Source organism: Miniopterus natalensis, chromosome 7 (genome assembly GCF_054644295.1).
Source record: "Miniopterus natalensis isolate mMinNat1 chromosome 7, mMinNat1.hap1, whole genome shotgun sequence".
Taxonomy (NCBI): Eukaryota; Metazoa; Chordata; class Mammalia; order Chiroptera; family Miniopteridae; genus Miniopterus; species Miniopterus natalensis.
In genome coordinates, this window is record NC_142087.1 from 53552149 (window position 1) to 53568312 (window position 16164).

General features: G+C 34.6%; 1 protein-coding gene across 5 annotated transcripts in view; it reads left to right on the forward strand.

Moving 5' to 3' along the window:
• KIAA1328 (KIAA1328 ortholog) overlaps positions 1 to 16164 on the forward strand; it is a 204881-nt gene that overhangs the window by 128239 nt on the left and 60478 nt on the right. For 4 of the 5 annotated variants that reach the window (XM_016195975.2, XM_087819050.1, XM_016195977.2 and 1 more), the window contains one exon: positions 4353 to 4460. The exons of the other annotated variant lie outside the window; for it this stretch is intronic. In XM_016195975.2, the coding sequence (XP_016051461.2) occupies positions 4353 to 4460 (108 nt within the window). The remainder of the gene's footprint in view (positions 1 to 4352; positions 4461 to 16164) is intronic. 5 annotated transcript variants of the gene reach the window in all.

The window sequence follows — 16164 nt, forward strand, 5'->3', positions numbered from 1 at the left end:
GTGCAGTATAATTTTTGCCAGATTCCGAAGGCAATCTTTTTAAATGATAGTATCATTACACAAAATCTGCTGTTTGATGTCTTTGTAAAGAACATTAGGTGTTAAGTAAAAGCTTAAGATTTTGGGGTGTGGAATCCAATTGTAAAGAAGTATGATTAGCTGTCATCATTCCATATTTATGCCTATCCACCATAATATAAAATACAACAAATGATGGAAGCCTTCTAATTTCAACCCTTTCCTGTTTGATAATCAATTCTTTTAAACTTACCCACATTTAAACTATTCTTCCTTTAACAATTCTAAGAGTTTTTTGATGGAATCCTCAGGGTTTCTATATATAAGATTGTGCCATCTGCAAACAGACAATTTAACTTTTTCCTTTCTAACAGGGATACCTTTTATTTTATTTTTTTAATATATCTTTATTGATTTCAGAGAGAGGAAAGGAGATGGAGAGAGAGAGATGGAACCATCAATGATGAGAGTCATTGATTGGCTGCAGCCCACAGCCCAGGCATGTGCCCTGACCGGGAATTGAACACCCATCTCCTGGATCCTAGGTCGATGCTTAACCACTGAGCCACTCCCGGCTGGGCCCTTTTATTTTTATTCTTGCCTAATTTCTTTTGCTAGTACTTTCAGTATTATGTTGAACTAAAGTGGCAGAGAAGGGGCATCTTTGTCTTGTTCCTGATCTTAAAGGAAAAGCTTTCAGCCTTTCACCATTGAATATGATGTGAACAGTGGCCTTGTCATATATGGCGCTATTATATTGAGTTACATTCCTTCTATACTCAGTTTCTCGAGTTTTTCATGAAAGAATGTTGCATTTTGCCAAATGCCTTTTCTGCATCTATTGAGATAATGATATGATTTTTATCTTACATTCTGTTAATGTGGTGAATTCAGTTTGGAGTATTTTGTTGAGAATTTTTGCATCTATATTCATTATGAATATTGGCCTATATTTTTCTTTTCTTCTAGTACCCTTTTCTTCTAGTATCTGGCTTTGGTATCAGGGTAATGATAGCTTCATAAAATGAGTTTGGGAGTGTTTCTTCCTCTTCAATTTGTTGGAAGAATTTTAAATGATTGGTATTACTTCTTCTTTAAATATTGGTAAGTCACTAGTGAAACCATCTAGTCTTGGACTTTTCTTTCTTTCTTTTTTTAATCCTCACCCAAGGATATATTTTTTTATTGATTTTTAGAGAGAGAGAAAGAAAAGGAGGGAGACAGAGAGAAAGAGAGAGAGACACTGATCAGTTGCTTCCTGTATGTGCCCCTACTAGGGATCAAACTTGAAACCTTTTTGGTACATGCAACGATTCTCCGACCAACTGAACCACCCAGCCAGGGCAGGATTTTTCTTTCTTGGGAGGTTTTTGGTTACTGATTTAATCTTTTTAGTCATTATTGGTCTGTTCAGATTTTCTGTTTCTTTATTATTCAGTTTGGGTAGGTTTATTTTTCTAGGATTTTATCGTTTCTTCTAGGTTATCCAGTTATTGGCTGTGCAATTATTCATAGAGATCTTTTGTGATTCTTTGTATTTCTGTGGTTGTAATGTCTCCTCTTTCATTTTTGATTTTATTTATTTGCGCCTTCTCTCTCTCTTTTTTTTTTTTAGTCTTGCTAAAGGTTTGTCAATTTTATGTTTTAAAAAAACAGCTCTTAGTTTCTTTTATCTTTTCTATTGTTTTTCTTGTCTCTATTTCATTAATTTCATATGCTTTGATCATTGTTATTTTTTTCTTTCTGCTAACTTTGAGGGTAGTTTGTTCTTTTTCTAGTTTAAGGTATAAAGTTAGGTTTTTTGAGATCTTTTTAAAAAAAAGTTTTAATTTATCTTTATTGTTGAAAGTATTACAGCTGTCCCCTTTTCCCCCCTATTAATCCCCTTCACCCTGCACCCATCGGCCCCCTTCCAGGCCTTCGCAACACTATTGTCTGTGTCCATGGGTTATTCATATATCCATATAAGTTTTTAGTTAATCTCCCCCACTCACCCCACCTCTGCCTTCCCTCTGAGATTCCTCACTCTGTTCCATGCTTCTGTGTCTCTGGATCTATTTTGTTTCTCTGTTTATTTTGTTAATTAGATTCCACATATGAGTGAGATCATGTGATACTTGTCTTTCTCTAACTGGCTAATTTCACTTAGTGTAATACTCTCCAGGTCCTACCATGCTGTCTCAAAAGGTAAAAGATCCTTCTTTTTTACAGCTGCATAGTATTCCATGGTATAAATGTCTGAGAATATGTTTAATATGATTTCAATCTTCTTAAACTTGTAGAGACTTGTTTTGTTTCCACGTGTGATTTATCTTTGAGAATGTCCCATGTGCACTTGAGAAGAATGTGTACTCTGCAGCTTTGGGGTGTAGTGTTCTGCAAATATCAATTAAATCCATCTGATCTAGTGTGTCATTTAGGGTCACTGTTCCTTGTTGACTTTTTGTCTGGAAAACCTATCCAGTGAAGTCAGTGGGGTGTTAAAGTCCCCGAGTATGACTGTATTCCTGCCAATCTCTCTTCTCCAGAAGTTTTTTTATATATGTAGGTGCTCCTATATTGGGTGCCTATATGTTTACAGGGATGTACCCTCTTGTTGGATCAATCCCTTTAGTATTATCTACTGACCTCTGTTGTCTCTTGTTATGGCCTTCATTCTGAAGTCTATTTTGTCAGATATGAGTATTGCTACCCCAGCTTTTTTTTTCCCCCCATGGAAAATTTTTCTCCTTCCTTTCACTCTCAGCCTGTGTGAGTCTTTTGTTCTGAGGTGGGTCTCTTGCAGACAGCATATATTTGGGTCATGTTTTCTTATCCACTGAGCCACCCTATGTCTTTTTATTGGAGCATTTACTCCATTTACACTTTAGGTTATTATTGATAGGGTACTTATCTATTGTAATTTTAATTCTTTATGCCTATGTTTCTCTCTCTCTCTATTTCTGCTTCTTATTACAGCAATCCCTTTAACATTTCTTGTAATGCCGGTTTGGTAGTGATAAACTTCTTTAGCTTTTTTTTTTTTGGTCTGGGAAACTCTTTATTTAGGCCTTTATTATAGGCATTTATTGCTTTAAACTTAGCTTTTAGAACTACTTTTGCTACATCCCGTAAGTTTAGTATGTTGTATTTCTATTTTCATTCATTTCAAATTAATTTTTGCTTTTCCTTTTGACTTACTCTTTCACTCATTGATTGTTCAGGGGTATGTTGTTTAATTTCTACTTATTTATGAATTTTTCAGTTTTCCTCCTTTTACTGATTTCTGGTTTCATACCATTGTGGTTGGAAAGAATACTCGGTATGATTTCAGTCTTCTTAAATGTGTAAGGATTATTTTGTGACCTAACATGAACTCTCTGGAAAATACTCTGTTTACACTTGAGAAGAATATGTATTCTGTTGCTGTTGGATTGAATGCCTGTGTATGTCTTTTAGGTCTGTTTGGTTATTAAACTCCTATAGCATAATCTACATATTTGTCTTTGTGTATTACTGTGCATAGTTATTTGCAATTGTAGAATATCTTGTGACAATGATAGAAATGATAGTATCATTTTAACAATATTTTTCCCTCTTCATGGTTTCATGTCATAATTAAAGAATATAGTTTTACGGATTTTATTTCTAAAAATGAGCCAGAGAACATTTCTAAATAACTGAGAGAATGGGTAGTAAGGGTCACATATTTGGTGCCAGTGAATAATTGCCATCCTAAGTCCTGATTAGAACTTCATGCTAAGTTCTTTGACTGCTTTCCCTCTTCAGTACATTGAGGGTGGAGCTAAGTTAGCATTGATGGATAGAATTTCTTCAAGTTCTTTTGGGGAAATTTTCCTGTGACCCAAATAGAATGTTGGTTAGTGAGATGTGAGATGTAGCCATAGCTTTTTAAATTGTCAGTATGAGAAGTACCACCTATGGATGTTGAGCAGGGTCAGTTTTAATTAGTGTTACTAGAATTTCCATTTTAGACTCTGGTAACCAAAACACACTTGCTTAGCAATGGATATGGAGAACCTTTAAGTTTCTAGAGAAGAGATTTAAAGTGCTCCTAAAACATCTATAATGTTGAGTTTTTAAATGATATTCTAACTAACTCAGTCTTCTCCCCACTTCTCTATAAATAAAATTTAAATTATGGTCTATATATATGTGTATTTATATATGTTTTTATATATGTGTATTTAGGAAAAAACCATTTATTTTTTATAGATTTTGAATTTGAAAATAATTGCTGGATAATATAGCTAGAAGAGAAGGGCCTTTCAAGGATCACCATTCAGTTTCTTAGGGTACACAAGATAAGACATTCTCTAAATTTATTTTTACAGGTTAAGAACTCAAGCTATATTTAAGTCAAAAGAACTGGTTGCTGATAAAGAGCTTACCAAGCCCCGAGAGCTCAACCTGGATATGAATGGGAGTGACTCTGGACCAAGGTAAACTTGAGCAGTGGGTCAAGGCAAGAATATGTAGGATACAGATATTAAGGATATGTTTGGTATATAGTTATAGCTCCATATTGATGAATCTAGTTTTCTGATCATGTGAATAAATACATTCTCATTATAAATTTTTGAAATACATAAAAAAGTGTAAAGAAGAAAAAATAACTCATATTCTTACCATTCAGAAACGATCTCCTGAGCCCTTTTCCCTTTCAGTCTTTCTTTTATAATTATATATTCTATATTGAGTAATAGGGATTATGCTTATACAGAATTCTATTTTTTGCTTTTTTCACTATATCATATTTTCTGATGTCATTAAATTTTTATGAAAACATACTAATTAATTTACTCAACATATATTTATTGTTTGACATCTATTATTCAGTATTTATCTATAAGCTTGTTGGATAACACATGGTTTTGTTATTATAAATTATGCTTTGAAGACTTTTTCTGTAAGTAAATTATTTACTTTATATCTACCTATTTCCTTGGAATAGATTCCAATGAGTGGACTGCTGGCTCAAAGTATATATGAATCCTTTTAAGATTTTTGATTCACATTAACAAGTTGTTTTCTGGAAAAGTTAAATCAATTTACACTCCAAAGCTATGTTCGATAATTATTTTTTCATGAAATTTGAAGAGCTTTTGGCCATTATTTTTTCAAATATATATTTTTTGCTTTTTCTCTTCTCCTTTAAGACTACATTTACTTATATACTGGACCTTTAGATAGTGTACTATGGGCCCCTGGCTCTCTGCTAATTAAAAAAATTTTTTTTTCTTTATTTTTTTTATAGTGAATAATTTATACTGATTGATCAAGTTTATCAACTCTCATGTTATTTAGAGTGATTTCTAAAAATTCCAGACATTGCGTTTTTCAAGTTTAGAATTTTCGTTTGGATCCTTGTTGTAATTTCTATTTCTCTGCTGAAATTTCCTATTTTATTCATTACAAATGTATTTTTTAAAGTGCTTGTCTGCTAATTCTAACACTCGGGTCATCTTTGGGGTTTGTCTCCATTGATCAACTTTTCTCTTGAGTATTGGTCGTTTTTTTTGTTTAGTTATTTCAGATTGTTTCCAATGACTCTAGAATTCAGTTATAATTTTGAACAATGTTAATTGTGCTAGCAGCCAGCTAACTTGGCTGAACTCTAATTTCAAACTACTTTCCTTGAGTAAGTGGCAATGAAAAATATTACTGAGCTATTTTAACTTTACCTGGGATGCTTCAGCCTGCCCTGTTCATATGTAGTTCAGGGATCAGCCAGAACTGGCAGGGCTGTGATATAGAATTTGAATCTTTTACTTTTTCTCTGTCTCATCCTAAAATTTTTCTTGTCCATCATCCTGGAAAGTTTCTTTACTTCTTTTCTGGGTTACATTCTCTTTTCATTGAATCACATGTTGTCTTCTTTTTAATTTATACTTATCTTCCCGAAGCATATCCTTCAATAGCTTACTGAGAAAGAGTACAGAGACAATAATTTTGAGAACTCATCCCTCTGAAAAGTGTCTTCCTTCTGTCTTCACATTTAATATATAGTTTAGCTGGATATAGAATTCTTGGTTGTTATTTATTTTTCGTCAGGAGAGACTGAGGGTTATGTTTCATTTACCTTCTAGTTTTTGTTGCCATTAAGCAGTTTTGTGAAGCCCTGGCTGGTGTGGCTCAGTTGGCTGGAGCATCATCCCGTGCACTGGGGGGTCATGGGTTCAATTCTCAGCCTGGGTGTGTGCAGGAGGCAGCCGATCAATGTTTCTCTTTCACACTCTCTCTCTTTTTTATCTCTCCCCCTCTCCCTTCCTCTCTCTCTAAAATCGGTAAGAATGTGTCCTTGAGTGAGGATTAAAAGAAAACGTAGTTCTGTGTAATTTGAATCCTTATCTTTTTTATGTGACCTGTTCTTCATGTACACTATTAAAATCTTGTCTTTCTCTGCATTGTTCATTGGACCTTTTTAAATTAATTATACTGGGTAATCAGTGGATTATTGTTCTCTTTTTTTAATCCTTACCCAAGGTTATGTTTTTTATTGAGATTCTCAGGAGTTCTCTGACATGTTTCAGCTTAACCCCCTCCTCTGCCCTCATCAGCAAATATTTCAGCTTTGATTTTTCTACTTAGCTAATTGAGTTTGAACTCATACATCTGCTTTTTAGGCTTCTAAAATTTTGTGACATGTCTTGTTTGTTGTCCTTTCCTCTTCGTTGTTTTTTTTGCCATCACATAATTTTATGTCTTTTTATACTTTTCCTATAATTTTTAGAGATTTCAGAAGGGAATACGGATTTGTTTTCAATCAGCCATGCAAATTGGCTCTTTAGTGTTGATTTTTGTAAACAATATTTGTCAGTTTAATAGGTGAAGAAAATAGAATGCTTTTGTAATTTGCAGTTATTCAATACTCAATTAGGATGAATCTTTTTCTTTGTGTATTAATTAACCCTTTGTTTTTCTATGTAGAATTTTTGTTTCCTGACTGTATCTACATTTTTTATGTAGGGGCATTATATGTCTTCTATAGTTGATGTGAAAGAACTTTTATATTTGTTTTTAATTTAAAATATTTTTTTCTTATTAATGCTACTCAAATTTAGCTATACCTTTATATATTTACTTGCTTGCTTGAAAAAATATAAAATGCCAATTAGCCAAAAGAAGAAAATAACACATACCCATAATTGCATTGTTAAAGATAATCTTAGTATATAACTTCTAGATCTTATTTCATTATGAATATGAAATGGGTTTTATATATACATTTTGTTTCATATTCCATTTTATTTTTCATCAAACTTTGCTAAATTTCAAAAGAAAACACTTTATTATAAAAAGTAAACATCCAAAAACACATCAAGAAATGATCTGTCATCTTTCATTCCCCATTCTAATCCCTATTCTGACAGTCTTGGTTCAATTAGTGTTAGCATCCTGATGTGTATCCTTCTATACCTTTCTTTATGCTTCCATTATATATACAACATCTGTCAATATTTGAGATCAAACTGAACACATTACTTGTTCATTTCCCCCCCACTTAACAGTAATTCATGGTCATCTCTCAGATTTTTAGATGTAGAACTATGGTAAGTGGAATAATTGCCCCCAAAGATATCTGTGCCCTAATCCCCAGAACCTCTCGGTATGTTACCTTACGCGGTAAAGGGACTGTGCAGATATGATCAAGGGAATAGACCTTGAGACAGGAGATTATCCTGGATTGTCTGGGCGGTCCCACTCTAATCACAGGAGTCCTAGACAATGGAGAACCTTTCTCTGCTGGGTCAGAGAGATGAAATGGAAGGAGGATGTAAGAGTCCAAGCATTCGAATGACAGCTTGCCGTTGCTGGCACTAAAGATGGAAACAGGAGCTCACGCGCCAAGGACTACAGGTAGCCTCTAGAAGCTCAGAACAGTCATCAGCTGGCAGCCAGCAAGGAACTGGGGACCTCAGTTTTCCAATTGCAAGGAACTGAATTCTGCCAACAACCCAAATGAGCAGGGAAACATCCTCATCCAGAGCCTTCAGAAAGGAAGATAGCCCTGCCTACGCCTCAGTGTTAGCCCAGTGAGACCTGTGTCAGACTTCTGATATATACAAAACTGTAGAGTACTAAATGTGTGTTGTTTAAGCCACTAAATTTGTGATAATTTGTTATAGCAGCAATAGAAAACTAATTCAAATACTAACTTGTTTCTTATAAAGGCATAACAGTCCGTAGTTTCTATGTACACCATTAACTTATCCATTGTTGGACATTCAAGTTATTTCAAGTTCTTTACCACTACACAATGCTATAACAAACATGACTGTACTTATTTTTGTGTTCTGCTACTTATGTTTTATTAGGATAAATTTCCCAAATGAAGTGGTTATTTTTACATAAGTATATTTCTATATAATTTATAATTATAAATTACAATAGTCCTTGCCAATTTTCTTTTCCAAAAAGTTGTAGTAATTCATACTCCCACTTGCAGTTAATGAAAGTTTTCATTACTGCTGTTCAGGTAAGTGTAGTGAATGCTTTGGAAGCTAGTGCTTCAGTCTAAGAGATATACATGCTTTAAAAGTCCATGTACATCTGGGCATGCTTGTCCTACATTCAATAATTATGACAAAAATAAGGTAAAACTATGCACTACTTTAAAAAAAAATCTTTCCTCAGATACCTTTGATAAAGCCTTTTAAAGTGTTAATCTACAGTTAGGAATAAAGAAGTTTGACAGTCATTTGCCAGTAGAACTCCCTAGATAAAATTTAATTTTAAGCTAAGTTTTGTTTATTTGGAAATTTAAATTATCTTAGTATTAAAAATACTCTGTGTATTTAAAATATTAAACTTACTCAAGTGAGGCATTAAGAATTTGGAACTAAAATAAATGAGATAATGAGGAAGTAAAAAACATATTTTTTATAATTAACAGCTCATTTTGAGTTAATTATATACAATTACCAAAATCTAATTGCAATTTATTTTCTATTATCTGTGGGAAGAATCACAGGCAAGGGAGCTTCCATTGCTGCCTTCCTGCATAAATGCTATAGAATGAAATTGAATAATATGTGAGGCCTTAATGACAAATAGGAGCAAACAGTAGGGCACAGCTGAGCCAAACCATTGGAAGATAATTATCACATGAGAGATAGTAATGACTTAAAAATTCACAAGCGACTCTGTTTGCTTATAGGTTCTCTGGTTTGTTTTTCACTTAGTTAGCTTGATGTTCTTTTGTTGGCTATGCAAAGATGACCCTTATAAAAGAAGAAAAAAAAACACATGGCTTGCTAAGTGCTACAGGAGATGTAGAAAAGCCTGTACTAAGGCAAATATATAAATATTTATTATTTATATAGAATATAAGAGCTATAAAATAAATACAAATAAACTAAGAAAAGGTTTGTGGAAGAGGTAATATTTGACATAAGTTCTAGAATTTTGATAGGTTAGGGGCATCTAGGGGTATCTTGCGCGCGCGCATGTCCATTTCAAGTGGGAGAAGACATGGAAAGAGTCAAAGTAAAGGAAGGAAATCACACTGTATATGTGGGTTATAGCAGTGAGTATGCTTTAGTTTGACCAGAAGAATAAGAGAAAATGAAACTAAAGATTAAATTAGTCAATTAGGTTAGATTATAAAAGGGCTTAAATATCAGGCCAAAAGTTTGGACCTTTGTGATTGGAAGAATAAAAATTCAGGGGGAAAAACTGATCTTGTGATGAAGATGATTAATTTGATTATGATTATTGGAGTAAGGACCAAGAATGCTAGGATTTAGTCCTTTCCATTAATTAGCTCTGTGGCTTTAAAGATAATGCTATGCGCCTCAATCTCCTTGCCTGTAAATGAGAAAGTTAAAATGGATTTTTACTAAGAGTTCCTTCCATCTCTAACAGTTTGTGATTATTAAACAGGTTGCATTTCCAGACAAAGCTAGCTAGTGTATAAATAGAAGTTTGGCTCTAAATGTCCTAAGAGAAATTGAAGTTAGAAATTTAGATTTGTGAGTCACCTGCATTGGTGTTGCACTTGGTGAGAGTGGATATGAATTTCTGAGAAAAGGTTTAGAGAAATATAAACAAAACCTTAGAAAATGCCTACATGTGGGACTCTAGAAGAGTAAGAGTGGCAATGTGAAAAGCTGACAAAGAAGCAGTGCAGTGTCATGGAAACAAAGGAGGAAAAGCGGAAATGGCACCTTGGAAAGAAATTTGATTGATGGAGTATAATTTTAAGGATAGGAATCACCTATACATTTTTATAATCTTGGAGAAGTGGCTAGTGAAGGAAGAGATTACAGAAAATGAGTAATTGGTGGAGCGCAGTCCTAGAAAAGGATCACTTGCCAACATCTCAGTTATTTGTGCTGGCTTCTCTTCTGTGCTTGTACCTGGACCCACCCCTTCTTTCTTCTGTTTACACATTCTCCCTACGTGACCTTATCTAGGCCCTTGGCTTTCAATATCATCCATAATCCGATGACTCACAAATTTTCCTTTATAGTCCTGACCTTTCTTCCATTCATTAAACCCATGGATCTTGTCATCTATACTGTCCCACTAGACTGCCCAGTAGACGTCTCACAGATAACAAAGCTAAAACAGAAATCTTGTTTTTCTTTTCCACCATGCAGTCCACTTTCACCCCATCCCAGCCTTCATCTCAATTAATGATAGCTACTCAAGTCTAAAAATGTCCTTGATTTCCCCTTCCTTCCCTCTCTCCCACCAAATTATCTCATAAGCACATTCTTTTGTTTCTATTGTACCTCCGAAATGTGTGCACTCCTCCCACCATAGCCCAAGCCTGGACTTCAGCAGAGGTTTCCTAAGCGTTCTACTTTCTTTATTTTTGTTTTTAACCCCCTATTATTCATTTTCCACAACAACTGGAAGGATCATTCAAAAATAGCAGTCTACTTCCTTGCCTAAAACTCTAAAGACGACTCAATGCATGTGGAATAAAAGCTGAACTCCTTGACTGTCACAGAGTGTTCTACATGAACTCTGACTACTGCTTACCTCATCTCATACCACTCTCCTTCTAAACATTTAGTGACCCCTACTCCCATTTTACTTAAAGGTCAAGTTTCTTACCATGACCTTTATGTTCTCCTGCCTTGACTTTGCACTTTCTTCCTTGCATCCTATGTTCTAACTTCATTGGCCTTGGTTGTCATTTCAGTTTCTAGTACATGCTGCATCATACCTATAGCTGTCTTTAACACTTAATCCTGTCCTTCCTAGTGTTACCTTCTTCAGGTGAGAGCTTAAATATCACCTCCTGAGAGGATGCTTCTCTGATCACCCTCTGTAAGGCATGTGTTTCCCATCGTTCCCTGTTTCAGTACTCTGAAGCCCCAGGTACCGTCACCCACTTGTAAGCTTCATGAGTGCAAGGATCATAACTGTCTTGTTACATCTGATATGTTATAACATCTTCTGTATGTTATGAAGATTGTATCTTCAGTGTATAGTACGTGCTCATAAAATATTTGTGGAATGGATTTTTTAAAATCTCAGTCTTGTCAGTAAAGTATGAAGGGAGATAATTGAGTAAGAAAGGTGATTGTAAGGGTAACATCTAGGAGGAGGATGGTGGTACTTGGAATAGCCTCAAGGAGAGGCATAATCAGTTAACAAAAGATGATTAATAAGAAGTATTGCATTCATAATTAGGCATTCCCTGGAACTGATAAGATAAACTACCTCAAATAGGCACTTCTTGGAAGAGTAAATTCAAATAGCCAATATGTATATAAAATCTTCTTACAACTAATCTTGGAAAAATGAAAATTAAAAACAACAAAAAGATAACATTTTTAAATCAATAAAGTGACAAAATCTAAAAGTTTAGTAATACCATGTGTTAACCAGGGTATGGAGAAACAGGTGCTTTGATAAACTGCTGGTAGGAATGCAAGTTTGCAATTATTTTTAATTATTGATAATTGGCACATCAACTCCCCTACTGATTATCTCCCCCTTCCTTCTAACTTCTCTTTGTTTCTTTTCCCTATGTAACTCATAGATAATCTGCTTATGCAAAAAGAGAACTTTTTTCCAAGTTCTCTTTCAGAATTCTCTAACAACATCACTGATTAACATGAGTAGAGAATCACTGTTGTCTACCTTAGACATGCTAGAAATCATCAGTGAAATTGTAATGTTGGGCTCAGAGACACCGAGTAGAAATATAACTAAAGCAAAATGAAAAAAATGTTTGCTATAATTGAGTATTACATAGCTCCAATGATAGAGAAATTTTCAGAGATGGGACAGTGATCTTCCTGTACTCTCTCAAACTCTTCAGTACTTTGTTCTAGGACCAAATTTCAGTCTTTTTAAATCCTTTGCATTTTGAGTCATCACTTAAAACAGAATTACCATACAGTCCAATAGTTCCATTCCCGGGTAACATACATCCACACAAAGACTTCTGTGTGAATGCTCACAGCAGCATTATTCGTGATACCCAAAAAGTGGAAATAGGCCAAATGTCTAGCAACTAGCAAATGGATAAACACAATGTAGTGTATCCATTCAATGGAATATTTAGCAATAAAGAGGAACAAAGTACTAATGCGTGCTACAGCATGGATGAACGTTCAGAACATGCTAACTTAAAGATTATCACAAAAGACCACGAATTTTACCTTTCCATATATATGAAATGTCCAGAATTGGCAAATCTATAGATAAAGGATGTAAATTTGTGATTGTCCAATGCAGGGGCTGGGAATGGGGAGCAACTGCAAATAAGCACGAGGTTTCTTTTTGGGGTGTTGGAACTATTCTAAAATTAGATTGTGGTTATGGATGCACAGCTCTAAATTAAGAATCACTTTAAAGAGATGAATTTTATGGTACATATATTTATCTCACTAAAACTTTAAAAATTGTCCTCCATTTTTAGTATTGTTCACCATTCAAAATAAATCAAACTAAGAACAAAAGAAATGGTACAAAGCTTTGCTTACTTTCAGACTACCTCACCCTTTCTCTCTTCCACCTCAAGGTCTTTCTGGCCCCTTCATCTAGTTGGTAATTGCTTTTTTAAACTTAATTATCCAAGATGACATTTCATTCTGTATTTATATCAGATACCATGATGAGACAAGTAGGAAAAAATGCTCTTCAGATTTTGAGACCTATGTCCTGGGAAATGATCATTTTACTTTTTAAAATTATGTATAACCAACAATTTTTAAAAGATAAATTGGTAAAAATATATATATATAATTTATGAAATCAACTTTTTCTTTTCTTTGTTTTGTTTTTTTAAGCAATAAGGGGGATGGTTAGCACATCACCAGTCTGGTGCCTGTTTGTCTGTGGCTTAACTTGCCTTACATGGCTTTTAAGAGCAAAGCTTTATTCTTACATTCTGTACTGGGGCACCTCTGTGCTCTACCCTTACCAAACACTTGTCTTTGAGTGATAGCTCAAACACTGAGACATAAGGCTGCTTAGGGTTCTTCCAAATTGTTATCTACACATGCTGAACTTTGCAGATTAATAACATTCAAATAGGAAAGACAAACACCTACTGCCCCCTTGTATATGGTATCCTTAGAATTAGCTTCTTTGTGTGCATTATGCACATGTTTTGGGGTCTGTATAATTTTTTAATCACATTAGTCATCTCGGTACATAATGAATTTGTGAGATGAACATTTTCTCAAATGTCAATTCATAGATTTTTTTAAGATGTTAAATTATTTGGCTGCATAGCATTTTTCCAGGGTCTGATGTATATGTTTACAGGGCTAGGAGGTAGAGAGCGTCATCTATAGAAATTGGAGCAATTTCCTGAAGAATATTGGTGCTACCACTGGTTATATACAAGGAGTTGGACAATAAATTGTAGAAACATTTACACTTTATCTGCTATGCACAAATGGACTGAATAGTGGTGGTTTTCAGCCTTCACTCTTACGCACTATACACAAAACTTTGTGAAAGTAGTGTTCTTCCCCAATATTAGTGGGACTGGGGAGTCAGAAGTTTCATTGCCACTTGAGTCAGCTTGCTTTGATAACCTCATTCCCAGATTTCTTTGCAATGAGAGCAGTTTGATTTCTTTTTAGAAAGTGACTGCCTGTCCTGTTCCAATTTGAAACATGAGTTCTTGTCACAATGTGGAACAGAGGTGGCATCTTGGATAGTGAATATTGTTTCCCAGGAGATAGAGAAAAACAGTAGTCTTGGCAGTGTCAGCTGGTTAAAAAGTGTCTTTTTTTTTTTTTCTTTTTTTTTAGCATTTTTTTGCAAGTCCAATAAATAGAGATTAATCTAAAGCCTATGACTACAGATTTAGTTGTTATATCGAATCTTTGGTAGAATTCAATGGACTGTTTTGGGATATTATGACCTAATTGATAAAATATATCCAGGCCTTGATTCTTCTTTTCTTCTTACAACTATTTAAGATATTTCTATAAAAAGAGTCTATAAACATATGGCTGTGTTTCATTTATATATCTAAGTATTGTTTCGCAGTGGGAAGAGGGAGTGAGAGCTAAGACAGAATGGATGGAAGCCAAAAGCATTTTACCAAAACATCACATTGGCATATAAGACTTTTATATGTAAAAGAGTGGAGAGAGCAAGGTTAAGACTAGTGATTATTAATTTAATTTATTCATCCTTGTTCTCAGACATCCCAAGAGTTCTCTCTGAAAGGACATAACATTTCTAGATGCTGTAAAAGGTTTTTATTTTTAATTAGCAGTAGCTTCAATTGGCTTTTCTCAGTGCCTGAATATACTTTAAAAATTTATTTTTGGGTTCAGGACAATTGAATACACCCAGGACAAACATAAAAACACAGAAGTTTAAAAAATAAGTGCATTATTTTATTTGTAGAAGTCTGTACGGAGGAACTTCCTGGGTAGCTAGGGTAACTGGAGGTTTGTTTGAAGATAAGATGAAAAGAAATAATGACTGTATTTCTGAGCATTTATTTTGATCATAAAATGTCTGAGGATCTGGTTGTGATCTTGATTAGCCCACGGTGGTTTGTTGTAGGTGGATGCCTGTCTCAGAAGAACTGGATATTACATATGAAACAGTGCTAATTTTTGATAATCCCACAGAGAAAATTTTATATTGAACTCAACTCATTTGTTTTTCATATTGCTCCTGTGGTGCAGAGGATTGATTTTTGTGCTGCTTTTGCTATTTGGCATTTTCTTCTTTGGTAAACAGTATATGCAAGCCTTAATCCTTTAACCTTGAATCTGAGCCCCAGGCTATTTGATGGAAAAAGAATTTTTCTTTGTTGTATGATGTGGCATAGTGAAGGATTGTATTAGTCAGGGTCAACCAGAGAAACAGAACCAGTAGGAGATGTATATCATGAGACATTACTGCAAGGAATTGGGTTAGGCGAGGCAAGCCTGAAGTTCCTAAGGCAGGCTGTCAGGAAGAACAGGCTAGAAATCTCAGGTGCAGGCTGAAGCTGCTGTCCACAGGGGGGATTTCTTTTTCAGGGAAACCTCAGCTCTACTTTAAAGACTTTTAAAGAAATTGAATGAGTCCCATACAGATTACCTAAAATTTTATGAATTTTAATCACATCTGCGAAATACCTTCACAGCAACACCTAGATTAGTGTTTGATTAACTAGGGACTGTATTCTAGCCAAGTTGACATATCAAAAAGACCATCATAGCTCGTCCCTTGTCAACTTAGCACCGATATACATCTGCTTAAACCTATTTAATCTCCAAATAAAGATAATAAAAAGGCATACTTCCACCTAACATAATACATCTTCTCCCACATATAACTGAAACATGCTAACCCATTTGCCGTCTTTGGGTGATGGTCATTCTTCTCATTGATGTCCTATGATTTCAATGCTGTGATATAAAAGTAATTATTAGTAATTCATCTTATATTACGCAATAAAGAAATAAGAGAGGAAAGGAAACAAAAATATTTGGTTAATATACATCTACAAACATCCATAACAAAGTAAGGAAGAAATACTCATAATTATTAGTCTTCATTTCTGCAACTGGTCACAGGGCTGTAGTTGGTATTTCTAACCACTTCTCCCACTACCCATTTCACTACACTTTGCTGTCAGCAAACACTTCGACTGGTCATTGTTCTTTATCTGGAGGGGTGGCCCAAACCTTCATTCCTGAAGAGCCTGGTGCATTAGCA